At 36.7% G+C, this 27946-nt stretch overlaps 2 protein-coding genes across 2 annotated transcripts in view; both read left to right on the top strand.

Moving 5' to 3' along the window:
- Nucleotides 1-1550: 1550 nt before the first annotated feature.
- On the top strand, nt 1551-27912 carry entpd1 (ectonucleoside triphosphate diphosphohydrolase 1). Its single transcript, XM_079851010.1, has 11 exons — nt 1551-1797; nt 15481-15608; nt 15712-15829; nt 16949-17099; nt 22435-22594; nt 22765-22983; nt 23261-23512; nt 24606-24713; nt 24811-24948; nt 25177-25796; nt 27246-27912. Exons 1-10 carry the CDS (start codon nt 1782-1784, stop codon nt 25384-25386), a joined length of 1500 nt encoding a protein of 499 aa, XP_079707136.1. The 5' UTR covers nt 1551-1781; the 3' UTR covers nt 25387-25796; nt 27246-27912.
- plekhs1.4 (pleckstrin homology domain containing S1, tandem duplicate 4) overlaps nt 23852-27946 on the top strand; it is a 115317-nt gene continuing 111222 nt past the window's right edge. Inside the window, exon 1 of the mRNA XM_079851012.1 lies at nt 23852-23917. The gene's annotated coding sequence lies outside the window, so the exon portion shown is untranslated. The remainder of the gene's footprint in view (nt 23918-27946) is intronic.

Raw genomic sequence — 27946 nt, 5'->3', positions numbered from 1 at the left:
GCCCCAGGAAGTCATTCAGACGATGCACTTTCTTTTGAGGAAAGTCGTATGGAGACTGAACTTCCAAAAGTAATGTATAATGCATTTGGTATCACAGAGGTCCTTTCTGTGTTCTAAGTTTAAAAGGGCAACTAGTTTCCACTTATGGTGACCACTTTGCAATGCATTTCCACTATTGTGGAAATGCCTCAAAGACTTTTATTGTTCTAAATATATTCTAAATATTTCATGCTCACTTTTAACAAAAACCTAAAACTGCATATTATGACTTTGATCTTGTGTTTAATCTCTTTACTCATCTGGCGTAGATAAACTGAATCTCTGCCCATTTAAAGGAACAGTTTACCCAAAATGAACATTCTGTCATCTTTTACTCATAACCCATATGACTTTCTTTATTCCCAAAAGAAGATGCAAGAAAGCAGAATGGCAACGATAGTCGCAATTTGCTTACATTGTCTGGAAAAAGGCAGTGAAAGTGAATGGGGAATCAGACACAACATAAAACAACACGGAAATGAAGACGTTCATTTTGGGTGAACTATCGCTTTAATTAGGAGCAGCTGATCTCAGGGAAGCTGCACATGTTCTTTCAAGATTTTAGAGAGAACGGACTAGCATCTGTGTTTCTGAGCATTCAAACAAAAAACTATTTTCTCTTTGCAGTAAACTGCAACATAATTGTTCTCTTGCAAACCTTCTTAGAATTCATGCCGATCAGTTCCACTGGTTGAGGAAGTGAAAATGCTGTACAAACGTCTCTCTTGTATACATATATTTGTCCAACATCCCTTTTTCTTCAAAACTGCATGCTCAAATTTTTTCAGACAGCCTGAACCTGGTAAGAATACAATAATACACATAACATTATAATTTATATTATTAACATTTTAATATTTATGTTAATTTATTTGATCTTATTTGTTACTATTATTTTATTATTAAACACAAAAAATACTTTGCAAAAATACATAATGTATAGCTTTCAGATGCAGATGTAAAATAAAAAAATAAATAAAATAAAAATCCACATGACTTTCTTTCTTCTGTAGAATACATCATTATTTATTTAGCAGAATGTCAGCAACTATTTTTCATACAATGAAAGTTGCATTTAAGTGAACTATCCCTGCATTTATATGTAATACACAAGATAAGCCTAATCAAATTTTTCACATCCTACCTTAAAGATATCATTATTAATATCCTATCAACCAACACTTTTTTGTCCCCAGGGGATCACCTGTGTGAAAGACCCAGACACAAACAGAAGAGAACAAAACATGGCTTTTGTTGTGTGTTGATGGTTTTTTTTTATGACTACCAAGGGCTGTGACAGAGCTAGTTGTAACCCAGAGAGAAACAAAAATGTCTTTGTTTCTGGTCAGAGCTCTGACAAAAGTGGTACGAATACGGTTAGTGAGGGAAGAGTGTGAATAATAATACTGTAAGGTAAGCTCTCTCTGTTTATCTCTCTCTCATGTACACACACAGACAGACACACTCTTTGTCAGCGTCCTTGTTTCTTTCTCTCTCACACACCCACAGTTGAGAAGAGAGAGGTAACAGGCAGATCGTTAACATGGTTGGTGGCGGAGGGAGGGAGAAAGCTTGGCGACTGGCCCGCCCACTCATGCCCCCAGCCTTATAAAGAACCTCAAGAATGGGAAAGACCCTCTAAGAGAGCCGAGCCAAACACCCGAAACAGCACTCTGAGCTGGGACGAGTCTGAAAGAGGGCGAGAGAGAAAGAGAGAGAGAGGATTATAGGTCGCTGCATTCATGGATGAACAAGAAGGTGAGTCTATGACAATATGAACTCACACTTCACCATATGGGTTCATGCAGGGCAGGATGTAATTTAGTGGACAAAGGAAGGAATGAACAAGAAAAAGAAGAACAGAACTTCAGGAAAATGTTTGGATCACATTATTTGGAACTGGAAATATACTCAAAATGATCTGATTTTGCGTTTTTTTTTTGCTCTAAATCAAGCTTTCTAAAGAAAAGATAGTAGTACTCACAAGTACTTAGTTATGAATGAATGGTCGTTTATTCATCTTTGTGTGTTACTTTGGGCAGATAGTTCAGGAATTATATGTTTTTTAGTCTCCCACATGCTTTTTTATTAAATATCTGTTGTTCGCTGAACCAACTAATTAACTAGTGATTCAAATGACATAATTAGCATTTTGCAGCTTAAATCAGTGACATGATCTCAATGGAAACTCCAAAAAGGCAACATACACCCCAAAAGGTTGTCGTAAAAGGCTTTAAAATGTTCTTTGAAGCATGCTGTTTTTTTATTAACTGTTTGACTGCCTGTAAAACAGTTCAAAAGTTAATGCATCGGATATATTTACCACCTAAGAAGCACTATTGTAGATCAGGATAATCCACCATTGTTCTGAGATCTTGCACTACATTTGGCAGACATGCAAATAAATAAGCAATGTAAATAAAGGAAGATAAAAAAAAATATACAGCAATCGCCTGCAGGCTGCGTGGTCGTCTGAAGCATCAGGTTTCAGCATCTGGCGTCGATCTACGAGCTTTAGCAGAGAGTTTGTGCAGGACTGAGAGTGCCGAGGCAGCATCAGGAAGAGAGAGAGAAAGATTGCATAACACTGGAGGATTTCTTCCTGAGAGTGGACAGGCCATCTGGTAACTGACAAACATCCCATGTGTTACCATGACAAAAAAATAATTTAGTTAGTTAGGTAGAGCTGCAGTATGTCTCATGGAGTTTTGCATTCTTGCACGAGGCAAGGAATTACAGGAATGCTTTCGATAGGAGAAGTTCTGTTTCTTTCTCATGCTAAAATGAGAAAACATGTACTCACCGTCTTCCACTAAGTGCCTTGAGCAAACTAAACTTCCTGTAGCTGACACAACAAGGTCAGAGACGTTCGTCATTATTCCAGTCATGTGCAGTTGAGGAAGTCCCAGCCCTCCCGCACACGGGGCCTCAACTGAAGTAATTCCCTTTTATTTAAAGGGCTATACTTCAAAAATCCAACGCATCTTTGGACAAGACAGGCTTTTCAAAAGTGGAATTTGTTTTATAAAGAGTAGAGATTACAAATAAAGGGACACTTATTTCAATTTGAGGTGCATAGGACATAGGAAAATGTTGCATGCAAAATGGACTCTTCAAGACCTCAGAGTGTGGTATATTGCGTGTCATTGTAAATGGCATGTGAAGGTACAGGGCTCTACTCACACGTTATTGACACCTCTCATGACTTATTTCAGACAAATGACTGACACAGTACGTGGGTTGAGTGTGACATCAATCTTTACACTGTCCTCAGATGTGGTCTTCTCATGACACTATCCGTGAGAACATTTGTCATAGACAAACTGTGCTAGATTTAAAATCTATGAAGAGAACTTTTAAATAAATTAATTAAAACTATCAAATGACATCTGCACATGAATAAAAGCTCCATCTTTGCCGTTAAAAAGTTATTCTGAGATTTACTGTCCATCTGACAATTGTACCTTTTCAAACATGAAAGTATGTGAATTATTGACAATCTAAGTTTACTAATCAGTAATGTGTAATCTTTACTGGAGATTCAAGTGATCACCAACCACAAACCACTCACTAAAAGCTGATTGACATCAATTAGGTTTCGGTTCAAATTTACAAGTTAGGGCACATAATACAACTTGTGCTTGTATTTTAGTTGGCTGCAAAATAAAACAAAAAGTCTAATTTTTGAAATATGGAAAGTCTCTGATAATTCAATCTGATGTGTATTTTTAAAATGATAAGGTACATCAATTAATAGATGAAGTAAACGTGGAATTACAATACATCTGTAACACAAATGAATGACTCTGCAAAGAGCAATCGCAACTGACTTTTACTAAACTTTCCTTCTTAATTAAATATTTTACTCAAGGGCAGGCCAATTTGACTTCCAGGAAAAGCACATATTATGTGTCCTCCAGCGTCTCTCTAGAATGCTGCGCTTTCTTATTTTACTTTAAATGAATCAATCAAAATCACTGATATGCTCAAACAGATTGCAAGCGTTACTTCACACAACTGCATTGAAGACATGCATTTGAGTGGGTGGTTAAGAAATGGAAATGACTGAGCAATGAAAACTATGATTAAAAAAAAGTATCTTTGGACTACATTCTAATACAGGAAAATGACGTACAATATATTTCTGCTCGGGCTTGACTGGTCAGGTTTGAATGGAGAAAGATGCCACAGTGAAGGAAATATGTTTCTTGTTGTCAGAGATAAATGATAATTGTGAGGACATATTATTCTCTTTCACAATCAGGCTTCCTTTGGTTTGTGCTGAGATGTTTGTGTGTCACTCAAAATGTAAAATTACGCGCCCATTGTAATCTTTAATCAAAAACAACTTACCCTTCCTCTTGCAACATCTCTTCTCGGTTTCACTTAATTTTGATGGTCCCTTTAACACATTCTGTTGACTATAAGTAACTTTCCACCTACATGTCTACTAACTCTTATTAGAGTGTTAGTAGTAGACTGGTAGGGTTAGAATAAGTTGACATGTAGGTGCAAAGTTACTCATAGTCAGTAGAATGTCTGTTGGGGGACCATCAATAAAGAGTTAGCAGATATTAAGCATACAGTCTACTAATATTCTAATAAGACTTAGTTGACATAGATGCAAAGTTACTTATAGTCAACAGAATGTTCAAAAGGGACCATCAAAATAAAGTGTTACCCTCTTCTCTTCTCTGATGATGCGTTCACTGGTGTGTGGGCGGGACAACCTGTCAATCAAATAGATCACAGCAAAAGCAAACTATAACGATTCAATTATCCAATCCATTCCTGATGGACACAATCAAGTCCCGCCCTACATTCTTTCTTGTTCGAAAAGCCGCTTCACTCGGGTATACGTCACAATAGGGAAGAAAAGACTATCGTGACTTCCGTTTCATGCTGACTTTATGGATTTTAGATTTAAAATATATTTATTTAAACCCACATATTACACAATGTACTTCAAAGGTTAACAAAAAATGATTTCCAATCTTAAAATACATTAATGCATATAAATATATAAATAAATCTATTATTTAAAAAACAATCATATTTTTATAAAGATATTTAGATCGACAGTTATGTTAAAAAAAGGCCAAAAATATAATATATTTTTGTAACTTCACTGAAAAAAAAGATTGTTGAATTTAATCCATTTTTTTATGGTAAGTGGTTGCACACAGTTGATTTTAGCTACATTTAAACAAATATATTAAGTTGAACTTACTAAATTTTAGTTCAACTTAATGCATTTGTTTAAATGTAGCTTAAATCAATTGTGTGCAACCACTTACCATAAAAAGAATTGATTAAATTCAACAAATCATTTTTTTCAGTGTTTTATATTAGCAATACATTTCTGGACAGTATTGTTCATTAAGAAATACTAGTTTTAAAACTATATGGGATGTTCTGTAGTCATTAGTCATTTCACAACTGGAACACAGACATGCTCACTTCCTCTAACCCCAAAACAGCTCACAGCAGTTGAAATAAACATCCTTTTCTGACCGAACAAACCCGTGGAGGAAGACTGTCCTGTATATTTCTGAGGTGCTGAAATGTATACATCACACTTTACACGGTCATTTAATACACAGAGGAAATAAGATGGTGTGTAGTTGTGTAGAACTTATAGTCTCCTAAAAACAACAAAAATGGATGTCATAGTTAAGCCTTTCCTGTTATTACAAAAACGTCCTTATCTTGGTTTATTATTGAGATCAAAGCTCAGATCTTAACTTTCCACAAACCGTAACGCTAAAGAAGAACACTAAGAGTTTGCATTGGCATGTCTCTCTTCCAAAGAAGGTTAGTGGAAGACATCTGCTGGGAATTTGTCCTTCTCAGACATGTGTTTGTGCTGACAAGCCCATGTTAACCAAAAGATCACACTGGCACGCGCTTCAAACATGGGTGTGACAAAAGCAATTCTCTCTTATGGAAATTCTGAGTGCAAGTTTTCTAAACCGCTAAACCAGACACTTTCAGTTGGCTCATTTCTCAGTCTGTAAGACTGAATGAACCTCATAATGTGTCATCTAAACAGGCTTCTTGGCTCTCACATAAAAACAGTCTGATTGCTTTCAAATGGACTTTACTAGATAGCATAGTAAAGTGGCAAGAAAGGCACAGTTTAATTTTATTTCCTCTCTAAGAAAAGCATTACACATGGATGAATGGGAACTCAATGGAAAAGCATTATAATGTAAGTCTTGAATGACTGCTAGCTAAAAGGCTACAGTGAGGTCAAAAATACTTGTTATGACGAGATATTACAGGGTCTCATTAGTGTAAGATCTGGATCAGGCCATGTTATTTATTCACACCACTTACTTTTGGCGGAAGGCGCTGTATGTGGGATTCACGTCTGTCAGCATGAGAGTTCGTTTCCAGTTAGTGTTTATCATCCAGTCTGCTTCATAAATCCTACATCTTAGCATATACTTCCCTGTTGGCAGATACAAAAATTACACAATTTTGAAAGGCAAAAACATCTTCCTTTACTGACGACTATTCAAAAGTAGACATATTTTAATAAAAAATAAATACTTCATTCATTTTTATTAAATAATAAGAATTTTACATTTCATGTTGAATTCATTTCAAATAATATTTTAAAATATGAAATTTAGGTATATTTCCACAGGCTGTTTAATGAAGCTCAGAGGTGGCATGAATAGCATATGAATGAAAAATGAAACCGCTAACACTTAACTCATTTGTTAACTTTAGTTAATGTATGAACTAACAATGAGCAATACATTTGTTACCATATTTATTCATCTTTGTTAATGTTAAATTAGTAAAAATAAAATTGTTCATTTTTTGTTCATGTTAGTTTACAGTATATTAACTAATGTTAATACAACATTTGATTTCCGTAATGTATTAGTAAATGTTGAAATTAACATTAATAAGATTAATAAATGCTGTAGAAGTATTGCTAATTCTTAGTTCGTTAACTATAGTGAACTAATGAAACCTTAAGTGTTACCATGAAATGATACTCTAAATATTAAACTAAAACTGCAAGTAGGTGGCGGCAATCAGTGAGTCATTCAGTCATTCATTCAATTCATTCAAACAGCTGATTCATTCATCTTTATGGCTGTTTGAAAGTTTAAAAGTGTAAGTATATTTTTTTTCTGCACAACTATTATTGAATCTTTGATAAATGCAGTTTACCTTTATTCCACAAGGTGGCAATGTCTGATACACAATGATGAAGTGACGTTTCACTCATTGTCACCGCAGGCAGAAAACAAAAGAATAGGAAGTATCATCAGCAAAACTTGAAATGGCTCAGTGATTTACTGCAGGACAGAGTACTGAACACAATCAAATATTAGTGTCACTGTCACTTGATCTGGTGAAGAAGCTGTCAGCGATCAAAATATTGATTTTGAAGATGTTGAAAATGATAGTTTTAAGAATTTGTTTGAGATCATGAATGTGCTGGGAAATGAGCTCTGACGAGGACATTCAGTAATGAAACACCTTTGTGTGTTGCTCAGATTAATTGTTTCCATAACTAATCGCACCAATTTAAAGCCACAGTATGGAATTTTTCTCCACTAGGGGTCGCTAACCTCTTTACAGTAACAAAGGCGTAGTTTGATGACGCAACACATGCTAAGAATTATGGATGTTGTCGTCAACGTCAAGCCGACCGATCTAATAATGTTTATGGATGACTGAATACATTGATGCTTTTATCATGACTGTGATATGTAGCAGTTCGGGATTGCTAAGAGACAGCTATCAGCTCCAAACGCGACGCGAGCTCCCGCAGATATAAAAGGAATACGGACATTTCATTCTACTGAACTACATGCAAGTGCAGAATTACAACTCACAGGTCAGTTTATTAGACAAATTAAACTTGTGAGGTAATGCAGCGCTGTTTCACTTGGTCTAACATTACACTATCACACTAAACTGCATTTGAATGTGTTGAAATGTATGTGTTAGTTTGTCTGTATGAGACTAGCAGTTAGCTAGATCAACATTAGAATAACATACAGTTCATATTCTAACATTTTATCATTGTTGAACTATATAACATTGATTAGTTTTATGTAAATGTGCTCACCTGTTTAATAAAGTACATGTAGGAGTGGTCGAAGTCTCGGACGTGGAGCTCTCGTTTATATACTGTCTATGGGAGCGCTAGGCATCTCGAAAACACCGCGCTGATATTGATTCTCGTTTTAGTTCTCCTTTTTTATCCAAAGTCTGCTTGCCATGGTCCGTAATGTTTGAACGAAACAACAACAGCGTGCAAATAGACATTGCGAACTCCACAGTTGTCTGCGTCTGTCGCCTTGGTTAATCAGAGGGCTCTGGTCATAGCTCTGGTTACCATGGCAGTACGAGCGGAAATCATAGGCGGAAACCAGGGACAACGCGGATATGACGCCATTGACTGCGACAAACCGGAAATAAAGAAACGTCCCGTGTCTAAAAATTAAATTAAAATTTCTCCTGGTTTGAAAGTTGTTGGAAACAGTCGGGATAATGTAAGTACACAACTAAAAAAAAAAATATAACATAGATATAGTGATTTTTGCTAATTTTAAAGCAAAAAAGTTACATATTGTGCCTTTAACACGCTGAAGTTACAGCCCTTGTATAGAATATGTTGTAGTGACTTAAAAAATCCTACAAACTCATGAAGAAAAAACGTTTATATCACAATGCCATTTTATGCTATCAGATATCTTTTTACAGATAATCCAGGTACTGTAATCTAAATCACATTTGAATGAGGAATAGAATTTCGTTCTGTCATTGTTTGAAAGAAAAGCTACTGTGTATTTGATACATACTAACACAAAACAACCCAAAGACATCACAACTTGACACCTTTGATATCACGCTTTCTCACGAACGTTTTGCAAGAACCACTGTCAGAGTTTTCTATGTAAGGTGTGAAGTAACACGTATCATTATTTACCATGTCTCAAGAGTGTCACATTGACTTGGATTACCTCATACAAGCTTACTCAGGTACCTAAGGCATGTTAGTGCAGGTGAACCTTACAGAGAAGATATTAAACCTGATGTAACACGTTTAGTCACAGATTTAGACTACAGTGACTCTTCAGTCTGATGAGACATAATGAAAACTGTCCTTGCTACTATGCTTTCAAAGGATTTAGTATATGACGACATTGTCTCAATTATGGCTGATCTATGGAGGACTTTAGAGAAACAATGGAGATAGAAAGAAAGTCTGTTTACTTGAGAGCATGAGTGTGCTCTGACGTATCTCTTGTGTTCACAGCTGAGACATAGGTTGCTATACAAACATCATTTCACAAAGAAACCTTTTTTGTGTGTGTTTCCCTTTTCTCAAGAGGAAATGCAACTCATAGTTTTGTAATAACGTTCTGTTAAGGCAAGCAACACGCCACTGGTGCCAAAGGTTGTTTTTGGCCGCTGTCTCTATATCAGTAACAACTTGCATTTGGCATAAACTTTTTGCAGTACAGCTCTGAGGTGATGCATTTTTTCTGTCTGGAAGAATGCAATAAACACAGTGTAGAAGAGTGTTTGTCCTCAAAAGACCATTGATTGAGCTGTTTGGTTCTAATGTTATTTTGTAAGCATAACAGCGGTTCTTATGTTTTTCTTCGGCAATCTACTAACGTTCTGTCCTGTCAAGCAACATTCCCAAGAGGCCTGAAAGGAAAATAGAGGATGACTTGATCAGAAGTGAAAAGCATTTTCCAAATATAAAGGGTTGCGCTATAAGGGATTTTTAAACGTATTACCAAAGTTTTAAATTTGATACACTCTCAGAAAAAAAGGTACAAAAGCTGTCGCTGTGGTGGTACCTTTTCAAAAGGTAGACTTTTGTACCTAAAGAGTACATATTAGTCCCTCAAAGGTACCTTTTGTACCTTTTTTTCTGAGAGTGTAGGACTGCATAAAATAATACGAATACTGCAAAATCATGCATGAAAAACACAGAGGCTAATGTTAATCTTAATTTTCAGAGCAATAAAACTGGGCTGTTCAGTCCTAATGGGCAGAGCCGGACAGTAACGGAGTACATTTACTTGAGTACAGTACTTAAGTACAATTTTGAGGGATCTGTACTTTACTCGAGTATCATTTTTGGGGAGTACTCATGACTTTACTCAAGTACATTTGAGAGGCAAATATTGAAAAGGAAAAAAGGAAAAAAGAAAAATCTCAGAAATCCTCAATTTGTTGTTTCCCTCTCAAACGTGATTGGATTGCGCAGACGCCACTGATTGGGACAGCCTATCAGCAATCAGCTTCAGCTTTCCGCCAAAGTCAACTCCATGTTCAGATTTAGACAAGAGACGAAACAAGGGATGAAGAGGCAGCAGGTCTATCCCGGGAATGTGCCAACCCGTGGCCCCATCTCGCCAGACTATTTACATTTTCTGAACAAGTTAATGGGCCCTATCTTGCACCCAGCGCAATTGACTTTGTACACCAACGTCATTCCGTCATTTATCATTCCTATTTCTCACCCGCGCACAGCGGACTTTTTCCTCCACAGACACTCGTTGGTAAACTAGAAAATACACTTTCGCTTGTCGGGGGCGGTTCAACGCAAAGAGGAGGCGTGTTCCGGCGCAAACGTTCCCTGGTGCTATTTTGCAGGTTTAGAAAACAATTCCGCCACTGACCAGTGTTGCGCATGTTATTCAGATGCTATTTTAAGGGCGCATGCTTGGCCATAATCAATGTAGCGTGTGCACAACGCACATACACTTTGATTCTCTCATCTACACACAGCAGCAGTTTTCATTTTTGCAAATCATACATTATTACAATAGATAGATAGATAGATAGATAGATTATTATAAAAGCATATAGCTTACACATTTGCCCAAATTATTATACGCCTGTTTAACCGAAGCTTATTTGGGTGTGTTTCTCCATCCCCAATGTCACTTCTCTGTCTTTTACGGCCCTGACGAGAACGTCAGTCTCCTCGGCTGTGAACCTCTCCTGGTGTGTGTCTGGCAAATCCGCTGTTATAATAGCAATCCGCCATGGAACAAGCGCGCCTGCTCTTAAAGGGAATGTGAGATGACGCTCTGATTGGTTTATTTCACGTTACGCCCAAACCACACCTATGAGTAATGAAGCTACTTCAGACCAACCCATTTTAGATTTGCGTCGGGCGCAAGAGTCATTTATCCCGCCGGGAAAATAGCAACAGCGCCCAAGACCCGCCCACAAAGTTACTTGCGTTTCGTGCTTGATACTTGCGTTTCAGATCGTTAAAATAGGGCCCAATGATAGTTTTCGCTTCAAGTGTTTGCTGTGTTTACCAATGTAAGCACTGTGGCAGTAGTAATGCAATATTTAGAAAATGTACTCTTGTACTCTTGATACTCAAGTACTTTTAAAAACAAGTACTTCAGTACTTTTACTTAAGTAGACATCTGACTGTAGTACTTTTACTTGTACTTGAGTAAAATTTAGCAAGGGGTATCTGTACTTTTACTCAAGTAATGAAGCTGTGTACTCTGTCCGCCTCTGCTAATGGGAATATGTACTGTAGGTCATCATCCATGGTTAATTTAACTACCACAAGGATGTCAATTTAAGTTCTCGGTACATCAGACAGTTCTTATAGCAATTTGATAGCTGCTTACAACCAATGCTCTTCTGTGTTTAAGAACTCCAAACTGTTCAGCTGTTTTTGGTTTTGTGCAATATGACTTATAACATATGTTTAGTTCTGTGCAAAATCTGCTTAGTCTTACATAAACAGACCAGTCTTATATTGATGTGACTTTGGACACTTAGCAGTGTTTCTTTGCTCCCTTTACATTGTACAATAGATAGCAACAGTTAAATAAGACCAGGCTAGCATTCAAAAGTAATTAATACTTGAAATTGATGCATTCAATTGTTTGTAAGTGACAGTAAGTCATTTACCCCCGACTTCACAGACAAGACTTAAACATATAGTCCAAGACTAAAATGCATGTTTGAGCTGTTTTAACTGAAAGCAACTTGCACTGACATATTAAAATGTGTCAGTGCCATTGTTTTGTCTCAAGATGCACACCAGGCCTAATAAAGTTACACTTTTTTCAGATAAATGCTGTTCTTTTGAAATTATTCATCAAAGAATCTTGCAACAAAAAAACTCAAAGAATTATTAAGCATAACTGCTGTTTGCATCAATGATAATAATATGTTTCTTGAGCACCAAATCAGCATATTAGAATGATTTCTGAAGGATCATGTGACACTGAAGATAGAAGTAACGGCAGCTTTGCAATCACTGGAATAAATTACATTTTAAAATATATTACTGTTTAAACTATATTACTGTTTTGCTGTATTATGTTTAAATAAATGCAGCCTTGGTGGGCATAAGAGACTACATTAAAAAATATCTCACCAACCCTCTAATCTAACAATGAGTGTTTTCATTGTGTCCAGGCAACACGGCAGATTTTCCAAACACAAACAGGCATTCAGTTCAGGGAAGGAAACCAACAATAAGGAACCTGAAATAACACTTAAAAAAGACAGAGACTGATCACTTTCCATATGAGACTTCTCAGGACAATAAAAGACCCTGATGCACTGAGTAAAATATTTGGGTGGAATATCTTGTAAAGAGAACAACATAGTTTGTTCTGGATAACAGCATAATCATTTAATCACTCTTGTGTTGTTCCAAACCCGTATGACCTTATGTCTCTTACAGAAAGCGAACTGTATTCTTAAATCTGACCACTTCTCTTCATGCACTGCATTTATGCAGCAGATGCTATTTTCCCGAACAAAAAGCACTGCTGTTCTAGGGAATACACAAAATCGACTTGCCCTCATTGCATTCACTTCTCTGAAACACAAAGGGTGAATTTATGAGGAATAGGCTATCCTGGGAATTTCTTTTCCATAAAGGAATGGGGCTGTTGAGCTATAAAGATGACATAAAACTGTCATAAAATGAATTATTTGCTGTATTCCAGATCTTCAGAGAAACAGACTGGAATTTAAACTGAATTTTAATCTATTGGTTGAGCTATTGCTTTAAGGGAACAACAGCTGAGCTATTTGGTCTGGAAAATAACATATGCTGCTACATGCAGTGAATGAAGGAAAGTGGGTATTTAAAAGTGAGTTATTTCTGTATCTCTATATGCTTGCATGAACTGGATACATCTTTCATCCATTGTGTCATCTTATGAAGACAGTTTCTCTATTTTTTAATAAAACATTTTAAGAAAAATTAAATTCTGAGAAATAAAAAAAAATTAAATAGTTTATGCATGCATGTGGTTTACAGTCTTCAGAACTTTAATGCTTCCCAAACACTTGGATGCCACTGACTTGCATGCCAAAGACAGAAGCTTCAGTTCCAGAGACAGATCAGTATGCAGCTCACACACAGGTTCTCTAAAGTTCTCCAAAACGAGTGCACGACTCAATGCACTAGGGAATCCCGCTCACTGCCGCCCGTGACGTCACTGCAAGCCTGCATGGCTCCACATGCACAATGGGTGTTTCCCCAAAATCACACGCATATTCTTACCAAGCAAAGCTGCAGTTACGCTCACAGGTGTGATTAGTCGTTACTCAAATATTGAAATCCTGGTACTGATTCTTGATACTGAAAAGTGGGCAGGAATCGGTTAACACTCAGTTCACTGGGACTTACCACACAAACCTCGACAGTCGTTGACACCGTTCTCCGCGGTTAAACCATGGGTTAAACGCTATTTTTTTACAGTCTATGGTTAAACGCCCTGCGCGTGTCCTGATGGGTACTGGACCTGGTAGGTGAAAAGCGCAGCAAGGCGCGCGGATTGAAATGCATAAATCCTGGCATTTATTTGTAACTACTTTCCGCTTAATTGCATGAAATCATGCGAACCTGTCCCTTTCAGCAAACCTTATCAGATGTTGCTTTATTGGCCTTGCAAGGAATAGATCTAGGCCTAAACTAATTAAAGCGTGCAGGGGATATCTGTTTTTTTATTTTTTTATTTTATGTGTGCCTCAAACGGAATATTTCCATATGTGTCTGCTTCAAATTAAAGTAGCCTAGTGTGGAAACTAATCATTTTGTAGATTTCTCGTTAAATTGGAGTCAAGTAGCCTATAGGCTACACACAAAACTTTACAAGAGTTTGAATAACTGAAAACATGATCATTTTAAATCTTGTGCACAAATGTAATCAGATTTACTTGGAATTCATTGTGTCACCCCATCAGCCTCTAAAAACTTGTGCTTATGTTATACATTAGATTTAGATTATACCAGAACTTTAATTAACATGATCATCACAAATTAAATTGAGACAAATGTGAAAGAATAATGTGTTGTTGTTTTGTTTTTTTCATGTTAATCATTTATAATTTTACATAGTGACTTGTGTGTGGACCTCACGAGGGAGGTGGTCATGATAGTGATTTCATTTCTAATTGATTAAATTTATGGTGCTATATCCATTACTGCAACATTCCCTGTTCTCTTCTCCCCTATAGGCTGAATTCATTGATGTACAAAGTTGAGTAGCTGATTTAAATAAATGAAACAATCAAAATAATAACATCACAGAGGTTTCATAAACTTATAATAATATAACATATAATTTAATCATCTCATTTTTAATCATCTCATACCAAAATAATTGAATTAGTCACTCGGAACGCTTTGCTGGAATCACTTTTCCCTAGCCTATTCATTTAGCCAAAATGAACTATCAGTCCATCCATCCATTCTCCACGCAGCCTGTCCTACATTATGCTCATGGGAATTCTGAAGCCTATCCCAGCATTTTGGGCTAAAGACAGGGAAACACCCTAGACAGATGTCCTGTCCATCACAGAAAATACAAACAGGATATTTTCTTTATTTCAAAGTTATTCATTGGAGCAAGGAACATTCTCCTGATCTGTAAAATAAATACATCAATCTAAACCACGAATGAAGGGCCTCTTAGAAGGCTTTATTGTATACACAGTGGGGAGACAGCTGTAATGCCCAGCAGAATACACAGTGCCATCATGCTTTCAATCCCTGTTTGTTTTTCCATTAAAATGACAGTGGGTATTACTGTTTGTTTGATTTATTTTCTTTTAACACCTAAAAAGCTGCACCAAAACACAAAAAGTACTTCACAAATATTATTAGACTGCATTATAGATTTTGAAAAAGATTTTTTTTTAAAAAACACACAAGATGTATAGATTGAGTTTGCAGAGTTGAATGCTATTGACACCAGCCTGTATTGCTGTTGTGAATAATTTAAAAGGCTACTGTACAGTTCTGTAACACAGATATGAAATACATGTCCTTTTTAGTTAACAACATTTACATATTTTTTCAGCTCACACTGTAAAAAAGACTCAGAGAGGCTGTTTAATACTATCATAAGTGTAAATTGTCAACCTGCTCTCTTTATTATCTCTTTTTAGAAGTAAAAGTCAAGAGCCCATGGCACAGGCCAGTGTTCATCTTTCTGACTCTTTTTATCATCCTGGGGATCGTCATCATGGTGTCCATTTCTGTCGTCCAGAACAAACATTTACCAAAGAAGTACAAGGTATGACTGACACTTTGAGTGAACCATTTACTGGTTGTTAATAATCAATCAGATTTGATTTGTACAGACTTCACTAATGCAGTGGTTCCTGTTCACTTGACAGTATGGAATAGTTCTGGATGCAGGCTCCTCACACACCTCTGTGTTTATCTATGAATGGCCTGCCGAGAAGGAGAATAACACAGGCATGGTACGGCAGATACACACCTGCAATGTAAAAGGTACATGATCCCTAATTTACTCTGCAGAGGCCAAGATCTGGATTGGATTTAAACTAAAACTTAAAATCTTAAAAATAATTCTGGATAAATTAGTGTTTTTTAACTACATGAAAGGGATAGTCCAACCAAAAATTAAAACTATCATCATTTAGTCACCCCCCATGTCTGCTGGTGCGTTCAAGTCATGTCGAAAAGATCGTATTTATGAGTTGAATGCACATGAACGCCACAAAGCCGTAAATACGAGTGGGAAGCTTGGGATTTTTTTCAAGCCTCGATCTTTATGAGTTCGGGTCATGGAATTCCACAATATTTATACACTGTAAAAAATGATATGATCAATGTTATGACAACATATGGTTTTACATTTCTTTAACTCATCAAAATAATTTAAGCAATGTTCAAAGTTGAAAATTGAAAACTTTTTAAGAAAGCAACTTTTTTTTTTTTTTACTATGTATAGGTACAGTATTTAGCAGGGACATTGTCAGGCTTTTTTATTTACCACAAAATAAGATAATTCAATGCAAAAAATATAGTAGCATTGTAATATAACAACATAATATGTAATAATAATTTTTACAGTGGCTTCATAAATTAATTAAAAACATTAAAAAGCAAAATGCACCATACTGTATTTTAATAAAGTTCACCGCCATCTTCCTCAGACTAAAGTGACTTGAACGCACATGACGTCATAAACACAACTTCCCAACTCGTAAATACGAACTTCCCAGGAGGACTTGAATGCACCATGTGTGACTTTTTCTTCCGTGGAACAAAAAAGTAGATATTTAGCAGATTGTCCAAGCTGCTCTTTTTCCATACAGTCACTGATTTTTATTAAATAACGACTTGAATTTCAGCCTTTTCCTCACACAAAGCTATCATATGTCTTTCCGAAGGCTTGAAAAAAATATTTATAATAATTTATATATTTATGGTACTTTTTGTTCTTCCTAATGTGGTCCCCATCCACTTTCATTGTAGCGCAGTTTAGACAGTCTGCTAAACTACTTCTTCGCTATTCCATGAAAGACAAAGTCAGGAGTTTAATTTACTATTCCTTTAGTAGTTTGTCAACACCACATAATTTCAACAACATTTTGCATACTGTAGGCAAAGGCATCTCCAGCTACAATGCTAATCCAGATGGGGCTGGCATATCTCTGCAGGAGTGCATGGTGGAGGCCAAGCAAATGATACCTGCTTACAGACACAGAGAAACCCCTGTGTACCTGGGAGCCACAGCAGGCATGAGACTGCTCAAGTAATCACTTTTCAATATTCTCAATTCTCAAGAATCAATAAGGGAGTAGGGAGGTATAGGCAAGGCAAGGCAAGGCAAGTTTATTTATATAGCACATTTCATACACAATGGTAATTCAAAGTGCTTTACATACTATTAAAAATAATCAGAAGAAATAAGAATATACAAAACAGTTTAAAATAAAGAAACGAGAAAGAACTAAAAATAATTCAAACAGTTTAGAATAAAGAACAGTTTAAAATAAAGAAACAAGAAAGAACTAAAAATAATTAAAACAGTTTAGAATAAAGACTAAAATAAGACACAGGATAAACAGTCGGACAAACAGTGACACAGTGCTCATTCATTAAATGCAAAGTTAAACAGAAGTGTTTTGAGTCTGGATTTGAATGTGACTAATGTAGGAGCACATCTGATCTCCTCTGGAAGCTGGTTCCAGCTGCGGCTGGCATAATAGCTGAAAGCAGACTCTCCTTGCTTAGAGTGAACTCTTGGAACTTCTAGCTGATGTGATCCTAATGATCTGAGTAATCTGTTGGGTTTGTATTGCGTGAGCATATCTGCAATGTATTGAGGTCCTAGGCCATTAAATGATTTATATACTAGTAATAATACTTTAAAATCAATCCTATAAGTAACTGGCAGCCAGTGTAATGACCTGAGTACTGGTGTGATATGATCATATTTTCTGGTTCTGCTAAGAATCCTGGCGGCAGCGTTCTGTATGAGCTGCAAATGTCTTATGGTCTTTTTGGGAAGGCCAGTGAGGAGTCCATTACAATAATCCACCCTGCTGGTGATGAAAGCATGCACTAGTTTTTCTAAGTCTTGACTGGAAACAAAGCATCTAATTCTTGCAATATTTTTCAGATGATAGTATGCTGATTTAGTTATTGCTTTGACATGACTATTGAAACTAAGGTCTGACTCTAAAGACACACCAAGATTCTTGACCTGATTTTTAGTTGTTTGACCTTTAGAGTGAAGGTATGCGTTCACCTTGAGAACTTCATCTTTGTTTCCAAACACAATGATTTCAGTTTTGTCTTTGTTTAACTGTAGAAAGTTTTGGCACATCCAGCTGTTGACTTCATCAATGCATTGAAGCAGAGAGTCAATGGGGCTGTAATCATTAGGCGATAGGGCTAAATAGATCTGTGTGTCGTCTGCATAGCTGTGGTAAGAGATTTGGTTCTTTCTCATTATTTGGCTCATTGGGAGCATGTACAGGTTGAATAGGAGTGGCGCAAGAATTGAGCCTTGAGGGACTCCGCATGTCATGGGCGTCCACTCAGACTTATGGTCACCTATACTCACATAATAACCTCTCCCATTTAAGTATGACCTGAACCATTTTAGAACTGTCCCAGAAAACCCCACCCAGTTTTCCAGCCTGTCTAGAAGTATTTTGTGATCGACAGTGTCAAATGCAGCACTGAGGTCGAGTAGAACCAGCACTGATAATTTGCCTGAATCCGTATTTAAGCGAATATCGTTTATTATCTTAATGAGCGCTGTCTCTGTGCTGTGATGCGATCGGAAGCCAGATTGAAAATTGTCAAAGTATCCATTTGAGTTTAAGAATTTGTTCAGCTGGTTGAAGACAACTTTTTCAATGATTTTGCCTGTGAAAGGAAGATTTGAGATCGGTCTATAGTTGCTTAATATGGTCTTATCCAGATTGCTCTTTTTCAGGAGGGGTTTGACAACAGCAGTTTTAAGGGAGTTTGGAAAACTTCCATAGAAAAGTGAGGCATTTACCACTTCTAGGAGATCTGCTTCTAAACAGTCTAACACACTTTTAAAAAAAGATGTGGGAAGTGTGTCAAGGGCGCAGGTTGATGTTTTAAGGTGCTGAACGGTTTCTTTCAGAATTTTGCCATCAATTTCTTCAAAATCAGACATAGTAACTACTTTCTCAGGTTGTAGTCTGATCTGACTGACCCCAGCGCAACTCAAGGATGTGCTGATCACCTTTCTAATATTATTGATTTTCTCAGAGAAAAAGGTAGCAAACTCACTACACTTGCTGTCGGAGAGCATTTCACTGGGAATCTGGCTTGTGGGATTTGTTAGTCTGTCGACAGTAGCGAAGAGATTTCGAGTATTATTTAGGTTTCTGTTTATGATATTGGAGAAGAAAGTCTGTCTAGCTTTGCCTAGTTCCATATTGAAAGCACGAATGGTGTCTCTATAGATGTTATAGTGGGTTACAAGTTTTGTCTTTCGCCACATGCGCTCTGATTTTCTGCATTGTCTTTTCATAATTTGCACTGCTGTTGAGTTTCTCCAAGGTGCTTTTTGTATAGAGAATAATTTGGAATAGAACTCTTAAGTACTCATATGAAAGACTTATAAATCAATGATGAATTGTCTTTATACTGTAATTATCCTACAGGACAATAAATTAATTAAGAAATAATAATTAAGAATTAAAAAAAAAAATTTTTGTGAAAGAAGTCTCTTATGCTCACCAAGGCTGCATTTATTTGATCAAAAATATATTGTGATTTTTGTTCTGTGATGGCAAAGCTGAATTTTCAGCATAATTGCTCCAGTCTTCAGTGTCACATTATCTTTCAGAAATAATTCTAATATGCTCATTTGGTGTTCAATTATTTATAACGTTTTTTGTTTGTGTGGAAATCAGGATTATTTGATGAATACAATGTTCAAAAGAAAAGCATTTATTTGAAAATAAATTTTAAATATAAATGTTAAATTTTAAAACGTGAAATTGAAAACAGTTATTTGATTTTGTAATAATATTTCACATTATTACTATTTTTACTGTATTTTTGATCAAATAAATGCAGCCTTGATGAGAATAAGAGACTTTCAAAACCATTAAAAATCTTAATTATTCCAAACTTTTGACCAGTAGTGTATATAATGCAAATGATTTATTTGAACAATTTTATTAAAGGGGTCATTCATATTCATATTAATATTCATTCTTTATTGTCCTCATTAGAGGAAATTTGTTTCCACAGTCTGTACCAGGAGCGACATTCAACACTCATGACATACACATACCACACAGAATTTTGTACACATAAATAAAGTACAAGACATAAACGAACTTAGACAAGAGGATAAAACAAACAAAAAACTTAGACACGGACAGGTGACTCAACGCGGACTTGACGTGTGGGAGGGTACAGACTGTGTTGTCGCAGCAGAGCATGCGCCAGACGAGAGCCATGGGTCATGACATGAGAAATCATTTGCTTTGATCTTTTGACATATAAGAGGTATTTGTCCTATTAAAATAGTCCTATGCAAGTTCCAGAGCTAAAAACGTCCTCCTCATTATAAACAAAGCTCCAAAAACAGCTTGTTTAGATATTGGGGGACTTGTGATGTCACACGAGCCAATGTATTTGCATATGCCTGCCCCCAGAGCAAGACATCGACAAATAGTTTTACATCATTGTACCATAGGCCCCGCCCCCTAGTGTTCAGTCACTTAATGGCTGACACTTGCCTACACCGGATGTGAGTGTCTTGTTAAAAGCAAATAGAACCCATTATAATCACTGACACTGTCTACAGTGGATACAGTATACAGATGCCCATTCACTTTACGCGCTTGAGTCTGCCGACAAGAGGAAAAATGAAAAACTAAATAGAAGCCTAAAGAAACGTTCACTTTGATGTGTCCTGTTAAAACAGCTCATTTGTACAGACATTAAAACAGTTAAAACTCATTAAAACAGTCTCTGTACTAGAGGTCTGCGCGGGACTGTTTTTTAAGTCCCGCTCCCGCCCGCTCCCGCTGGGGTTATATCCCGCACCCACCCGTTCCCGCTATAGACTATTTGTTCACCCGCTGTCTGCTTAGAATAATTTTCTTCCCGACCCGACCATCCCGCTTTAATATAGATCTCCCAGAATTTCACATGTACATTTTCACAGAGAAAATAAAAATGTAGTCTGCACAAAAAATTTTTTATTATTATTTTATTCGTCTTGTCAATATACAAAATTTAACATTTTGCTGCAGACAGTAGGGGAAAAAATATCGCAGCGAAAAAAGAAGTAATGTAGGCTATTATTTTTATTCGTATTATCAAAATTCGTAACATTTTGCTGTTAAGCAAATACAATCAATGCATGACAGAAAGAACCGTTACTGGTCCGTGCGTGCAGCGCGTGCATAACGGTCCTGAGTAGCCTACAGGGCAGACTGTGTAGCCTATACCGGGTGGTCGATAAGATTAAGATTAGGTAAAGCGAAGATATGCTGTTCTGAAAGAACGTCGGCGTCGGGAACGTGATATTGAATGACCGACCGCTCCCGTTCAAATTACACCAGAGTTACCGACCGCTACCGTTTTTTAGTCGGAAATTTAATCCCGCGGCGCAAAATATCTGGTCGGGTCCCGCGGGAATGCAGACCTCTACTCTGTACAGACTTTAGAAGGAGACCAGCCTCAGAAACAAGTGGATGGTTTATTTTGAATGGCGTCCTGGATCGCGTCAGAGGATTATTATGTTTGTTCAGAGAATTTGACCACAGGTTGTTTTGTAAACGAGGCACAGTGTATTGGAGAGTTCACAAAGAAACTTATTGACAGATGAAAGCAGTCGGCTGTATTGGATCTGACAGCAGCTGTACCGCAAATCGAAAGTAAACCATTTCATAATGCTTTGTCTGTAAATTACGGTTTTATATGTTTTCAAAACACTTTCTTGCGTGCAATAGAGAGTGGGCGTGGATACTGTTTCCTATGCAATTACATTAGCCAATCATAACAGTGGTCATTTACTGACCTTAAAGGGATAGTTCACCCCAAAATGAAAATTGTCATCATTTACTCACCCTCAAGTTGTACCAAACCTGTGTGAGTTTCTTTCTTCTGTTGAACACAAAATAATGTATTTTAAAGAATGTTGGTAAGAGACAGTTGATGGTAGACATTGACTTCCATAATAGAAAAAAAATATATTCTATGGAAGTCAATGGTTACCATCTGTCTGGTTACCAACAGTCTTCAAAATATCTTCAACAAAATAAAGAAACTCATAAAGATTTGGAACAAAAAACTGACAGGGTGAGTAAATGATGACATAATTTTCATTTTTGGATGAACTATCTCTTTAAAAGAGGCGCCCCTTAAAAACTGATCATTTCAGACAGGGGTCAGAATGAAGGTTGAAATTATTGTTTTTCTACTTATTATTTTAAGAGTTTTTTGCACAAAAAAACCCCAACACAAATATATAAGTGAACCTCAAGGAACATATTAAAATAAGAACAAAAAAAAATCTAAGTCATGATCATTCAATGAATTGTTTAGAGATGAAGTTCAATAACATCTATTTTCTCAAGGATGGAGGATGAAACAGCCTCAGAAAATGTACTGGCCTCGGTAGAACGTTCACTGAAGACGTACCCCTTCTCCTACCAGGGAGCTCGTATCATTTCTGGCCAAGAGGAGGGAGCTTTTGGATGGATCACCGTCAATTACCTGAGCCAAAACCTAAATAAGGTATGCTGTTTTTTTTTCCGTCTGGATTTAGCAACATTTCAAATTTGTAATTTTTAACCCAAAGCTCCGCTCCACACAGAATTACAGTGCAGAATACAGTGTGAATTACTTATCTAGTATAAGAATGAACAGTGAAACAAACAATGTCAGCTCCTGTTTTTCTCATGCAGCCCACAGGGACTCTTGGAGCTCTGGACCTGGGTGGCGCCTCTACTCAGATAACCTTCATACCTCAACAGGAAATTGAATCGGGTGACAATTCTATTGACTTTAGGCTGTATGGAAACGATTATCACCTGTACACCCACAGCTTTCTCTGTTACGGGAAGGACCAAGCTCTCAAGCTTTCTATGGGCAAGAAATTAGTGTCAGCACATGCTGCTAACAAGGTATGCTTGTCATTGCAATTGAAAAAGTGTGTCGAAGCCATAGCTGTTCGCGGTCCTTTCCTAGTCCAGTCTAATTGCATATTGTATAAAATTGAGTGTTGCATTGAGGCAATATGTGTACAGTACCATTTTGTACTGTACATATTTTACAGCAAACAAATTTAACTTTTTTTTTCTGAAGTTTTTTTTATGCATATTTTAAGTATATATATATAGATCACACTTGACTCTAATACTATTGTATCTTATATTCTTAAATATTTTTTTCTTCCCTAAGACAGACCCCATTGAGTTAAGGGATCCTTGCTTCCACCCTGGATATAACTTCACCAGGACAGTTCAAAGTGTCTTCAATACCCCTTGTATGAAACCAGCGAACATTCCAAATGGAATTATCTCTCATGTGGGGTTGGGGGATTGGTCTCAGTGCCAACAATCGATCAGAAAGGTTTTCAATACCAGCCGTTGTGCTTACTCACAATGCTCTTTCAATGAGGTTTTCCAGCCTTCTGTTGATGGAAAATTTGGGGTAAGTTTGGATACATTTGAATGGCTGTGTTGCAAATCAAAACTAGTGTTAAAGGGATACTTCAGGATTTAGCATTAAGCTTTGTATTAGTAGAAAACCTGTAGTATTTTCGAATTACCATGCTTTCCACCCTCATATCCCCCTGAGACAAGAGATTTATGTATTTTTTGTCTGGAAAAAATCCTCCGATGACGCAAAAATTGTCATTTTGCGTCATCGGAGGATTTTCTGGCCAGAGGCTAAAGACTACAGCCAGTAGATGGCGTTGTTCCGCATGTTTTCAGCCCACCCATAGAGGGTTGTATCTCACTCACAGAATGTACACAGTATCAGCCATCTTTCTTTGGAAGCTAAGCTAGCAGGCTCTTGTTCTGTGGAGAAAGCTGAATAGTAGGAGAAAGCTGAGTAAGTAGGGGTTACCATCCTCCTTTTCCCGGACTTGTCCGGCCGTCGAGATCGTTCAAAATGTACGGGATTCAGCTTTTGCTTTCTGCGGTCGCTATTCACTGTTTACATGCACACCTTTTGTTTCAATCTAACTGAATTCATTCCGATTGGTGAATCTGAATAGAGTTTACATGAACGCTAAACAAGTGATCGGTTGATGTGCGTTTTACCATTGCTAAGAAAATTCCCGCTCCTCCGTGAGAGATGCGAGACCCGGCGCGTCTCAGTAATGACGCCACCGGCCTCGCGCCGTTCTCCCGCGGCCGTCAGCCTCGTCCTGCTCGCCACAGTAAACATAATGAATGAATGGCGACTTTAGAACGCAAAAGCCGAATCCCGGACATTTTGGGCGATCTCTAAATCCCTGGCAAACTCATCACGTAGGCTAGCCTTGTTGTTTGTTTTCAACTGCGCTCCCTTACCGGTAGGCGTGGCCCACTAAGGCAGCGAAGCAAGTGCATTCTGGGAGTTGTTGTCTTTCATCCACATAAGCCAAAAATACATTTTCTGGGTTTTCTCAGTCTAGAAAGCTCCAAATTAAAAAAATTCTTCAAATTTCTTCTACTTAAATGACCTATTTTAAATACACATTCATCTTCCCAGAGGTGAAGTATCCCTTTAATAATCATGATATTTGATTTTCTAGGCTTTTTCTGCTTTTTTCTTTGTGATGGACTTTTTGAATCTGACCAGTGATTCATTAGATATTACAAGGCAGAAGCTGGCAACATACTGCTCTACTCCATGGAAAAAGGTGAAATGGTTTATTTACTGTCTTTGAAAGATGTTTTAAAACGGTTGCATTTTGTTGGGACAGGATGTCTAAATGTGAACTTGCTTGACTTTTATAGATTGTAGAAAATTATCCATCAGTAAAACAGAAGTACCTTTCAGAATACTGCTTCTCAGGAACATACATACTCACTCTTCTGGAAGACGGATACAATTTCACCTCTGAAAACTGGAAAGACATCAGTTTCATTAAAAAGGTAAGCATGGTGTAAATTAAAAATTATTTCTCATCAAAGAATGCAGTGGCTTCAAAGTATTTAGACACTTAAGACATATTAAAAAAATATTTTCAAAACATTTAATGTAGGTTTAGGTACAAATTAATACTTTTAATACTGAATCACTTTTATTTGACAGTAAAAGTAATTGCAAAAAAATAGTTTTGGGGCCACACATTGCGTCATAACTGCTTTCTTTTTTTGCAGATAAAAGACAGTGATGCAGGCTGGACATTAGGTTACATGCTTAACCTGACCAACATGATCCCCGCTGAAGCTCCAGACACTCCCCTGATGCCTCATGGGGGATACGTCACATTTATGCTCCTCTTCACACTTTTTATACTTGTTCTCTTTCTTCTGGCCTTCCTGTATTTCCGTAAGTCCACTAGAAATGCCCAGAAAGGCATAATTTAGATGGATATTTTGCTGTGGTCTCTTAATACTGAATGTTTATTTCTGCAGAGAAACAAAATGTTTTGAATTTATCTAAAGGTTCTTACATTTCAAAGAATTTGGACACCATACCTCATGTGAAGGATAAACAGGTTTTGTGAGAGAGAAGGGTTGCAAGTTCCACTGTCTGCAACTCTATTCCCATTTGTGGTTTTTGTGACCAAATAAGTTTTATTAAAGAAGTTTTAAGTACAGGTTTTAGTTTTTGGGGAGCTGGATGAAAGAGGGTTGCTGAGCTTTCTTAAAGGGGTGGTTCAGGATTTTCGACATCGGACCTCATTTTCAAGTGAGCCTGGTTGTTATTCATCAGTGGAGACAGTTTTCAAAAAAATTAATCCAGTCCTTACTTTTGGATAGTTCGCCTATGCTAGGCTAGCGCGAGTCAACGGTGCACGTTAGCATGTAGGGCTGGGTAAAAAATATCGATTTCTCGATTTTAATCGATTCTCATTTTTACGAAACAATATCGATTCTTAAATCCCAAGAATCGATTAGTCATCCTGTTTTCAGTTGATGAATGAATGGATCATTGTTGCGCGCATCCCATCCAATAAATCGCAATAATCTTTGTGCTTTATTATTGATATGAAACAAAGTCTCAGATTTCAAATTATGTCCATTTTCTTACGAAATTCAAAAACATAATTACCGTTTTGGCGCTGTGGCGTGAGATCGCTCTGGCTCAGCTCAGCTCAAGAGAAGCAACGGAAGCAACTCTTCCGCCTTAATATCAGTTACAGCGCGAAATAAACATGAATGAGCATCTGAAAGTGTGTTAAAAGATAGAGTACAACTTATCGAAGTCCGTATCATGTGACATGGAATCGTTAAATCAGTGTTTCAACCGTGCAAAGACGTTAGTAAACAATGTCATGTAACGTCACATTTACCTCAGAAAAAACATATCCAGTGACCATAAATTATAAACTCGTTAGTCAGCTAGAAAAGTTAACTCTAGAGAGGAGCATTTTGTTAAATATATGCACCATATTATATATTCATTATAATTTTTAATGTTCTTCAATATGTAATGCATGTTTGAATAAATCTGGAAAGTTTTTTATGACAGCCATCATTTAAAATTTTATATAATTTCATATAACTTTATTATTATAAAAATAAATAAAAGTGTATTTTAAGTGTTTGTATACAAATCAGTTAATTTTTACCTTAAATATTACAGTAGGCTAATGAAGCCTATAGGCTACAACTGACTACCATGGCTTACAGCATTAGTTAAGAGATTTGTTTTCCTTGAGAAAATGTGCAATGTATTGTACCTGATAGCTAAAATAATCGATATTGAATCGAATCGAATCGTAATCGAAATCGAATCGAATTGCAAGCTTGTGAATCGAAATCGAATCGAATTGTGAAATTTGTGTCAATACCCAGCCCTATTAGCATGCCATTAAAAACAGTTTTACCCACTCCACAGTACACCAAAAGCAAATAAATTATAACGCCAGACTATCGATGTAAATGTCTATTGAGAGAATAATGTTAGAAATCAAAGAACTCTTGTATCTCAATTATCTGCGGCAGGTAATACACTTGCATGATTGTTATGTGGACCGGCTCTCTCGGTTTCCTAGGTAACCAAATATAACTCCGCCGCTGCTGTAGACTGCTTATAAATACAGGGAACAAATGATAACTAATGCAATGTGATGAAAGGGTACTTTGATTTCTAACATTATTCTCTCAACAGACATTTACATCGATAGTCTGGCGTTATAAATTATTTGCATTTGGTGTACTGTGGAGTAGGTAAAACTGTTTTTAATGGCAGGATAACGTGCACCGTTGACTCGCGCTAGCCTAGCATAGGCGAACTATCCAAAAGTAAGGACTGGATGAATTTTTTCTCTACTGATGAATAACAACCAGGCTCACTTGAAAATGAGGTCCGATGTCGAAAATCCTGAACCACCCCTTTAAAAGGAAAAGTGTACTTACATTCAATATATTGTGTGCCTTTAGCCTGTGTGAAAGTTCTTCCAATTTATGGAAAAGAACATATCTTCTTGATGCCAGTATCTTTCACTTTTTTACTTGTTATAAAGAAATGTCTGTGAGATCAAAGGTCTCTCGTTGTAGACCTTATTGTGCATAATGGTCATATGAATATCACTGGATATCATTGTTTAAGCATTGTTTTCAGCATAGCACTTTTTTTTTACGAATTGCAAAATGGAGAGACATTTTGCTAGGTCTGTGCATGTTTTTTTTATTTTTGCTGTTTCTCATTTTTTATTGCAATGTTTTTTTTATATATAAATAGTTTTTACATACAATGATGTAACAGGAGAGGTAAAATAATCCTTTGTGCTAAAAACATTTGTTCATGTCTGCTTCTGTAAGGCACATTCTGTATGAATTCCCTGTGTATTGCCCTGAAGTGACATGTAAAATTATGTGAGATTTTGTTTTTTTTTATATTTAAACAATACCTGTAGCAAATTTCTATTAAATTTACAAATGATGGATTGTGTATATATTTTATTTATAATCACATTTA

Source organism: Squalius cephalus (assembly GCF_949319135.1).
Source record: "Squalius cephalus genome assembly, chromosome: 19".
Lineage (NCBI taxonomy): Eukaryota > Metazoa > Chordata > Actinopteri > Cypriniformes > Leuciscidae > Squalius > Squalius cephalus.
The sequence above is the reverse complement of the archived record's forward strand: the minus strand, read 5'-3'. Positions and strand labels throughout refer to the sequence as shown.

Coding starts and splice junctions, on each gene's coding strand:
- entpd1 (XM_079851010.1), top strand. Junction 15,609..15,711: donor ATTTACCAAAGAAGTACAAG/GTATGACTGACA, acceptor TTCACTTGACAG/TATGGAATAGTTCTGGATGC. Junction 15,830..16,948: donor ACACACCTGCAATGTAAAAG/GTACATGATCCC, acceptor TGCATACTGTAG/GCAAAGGCATCTCCAGCTAC.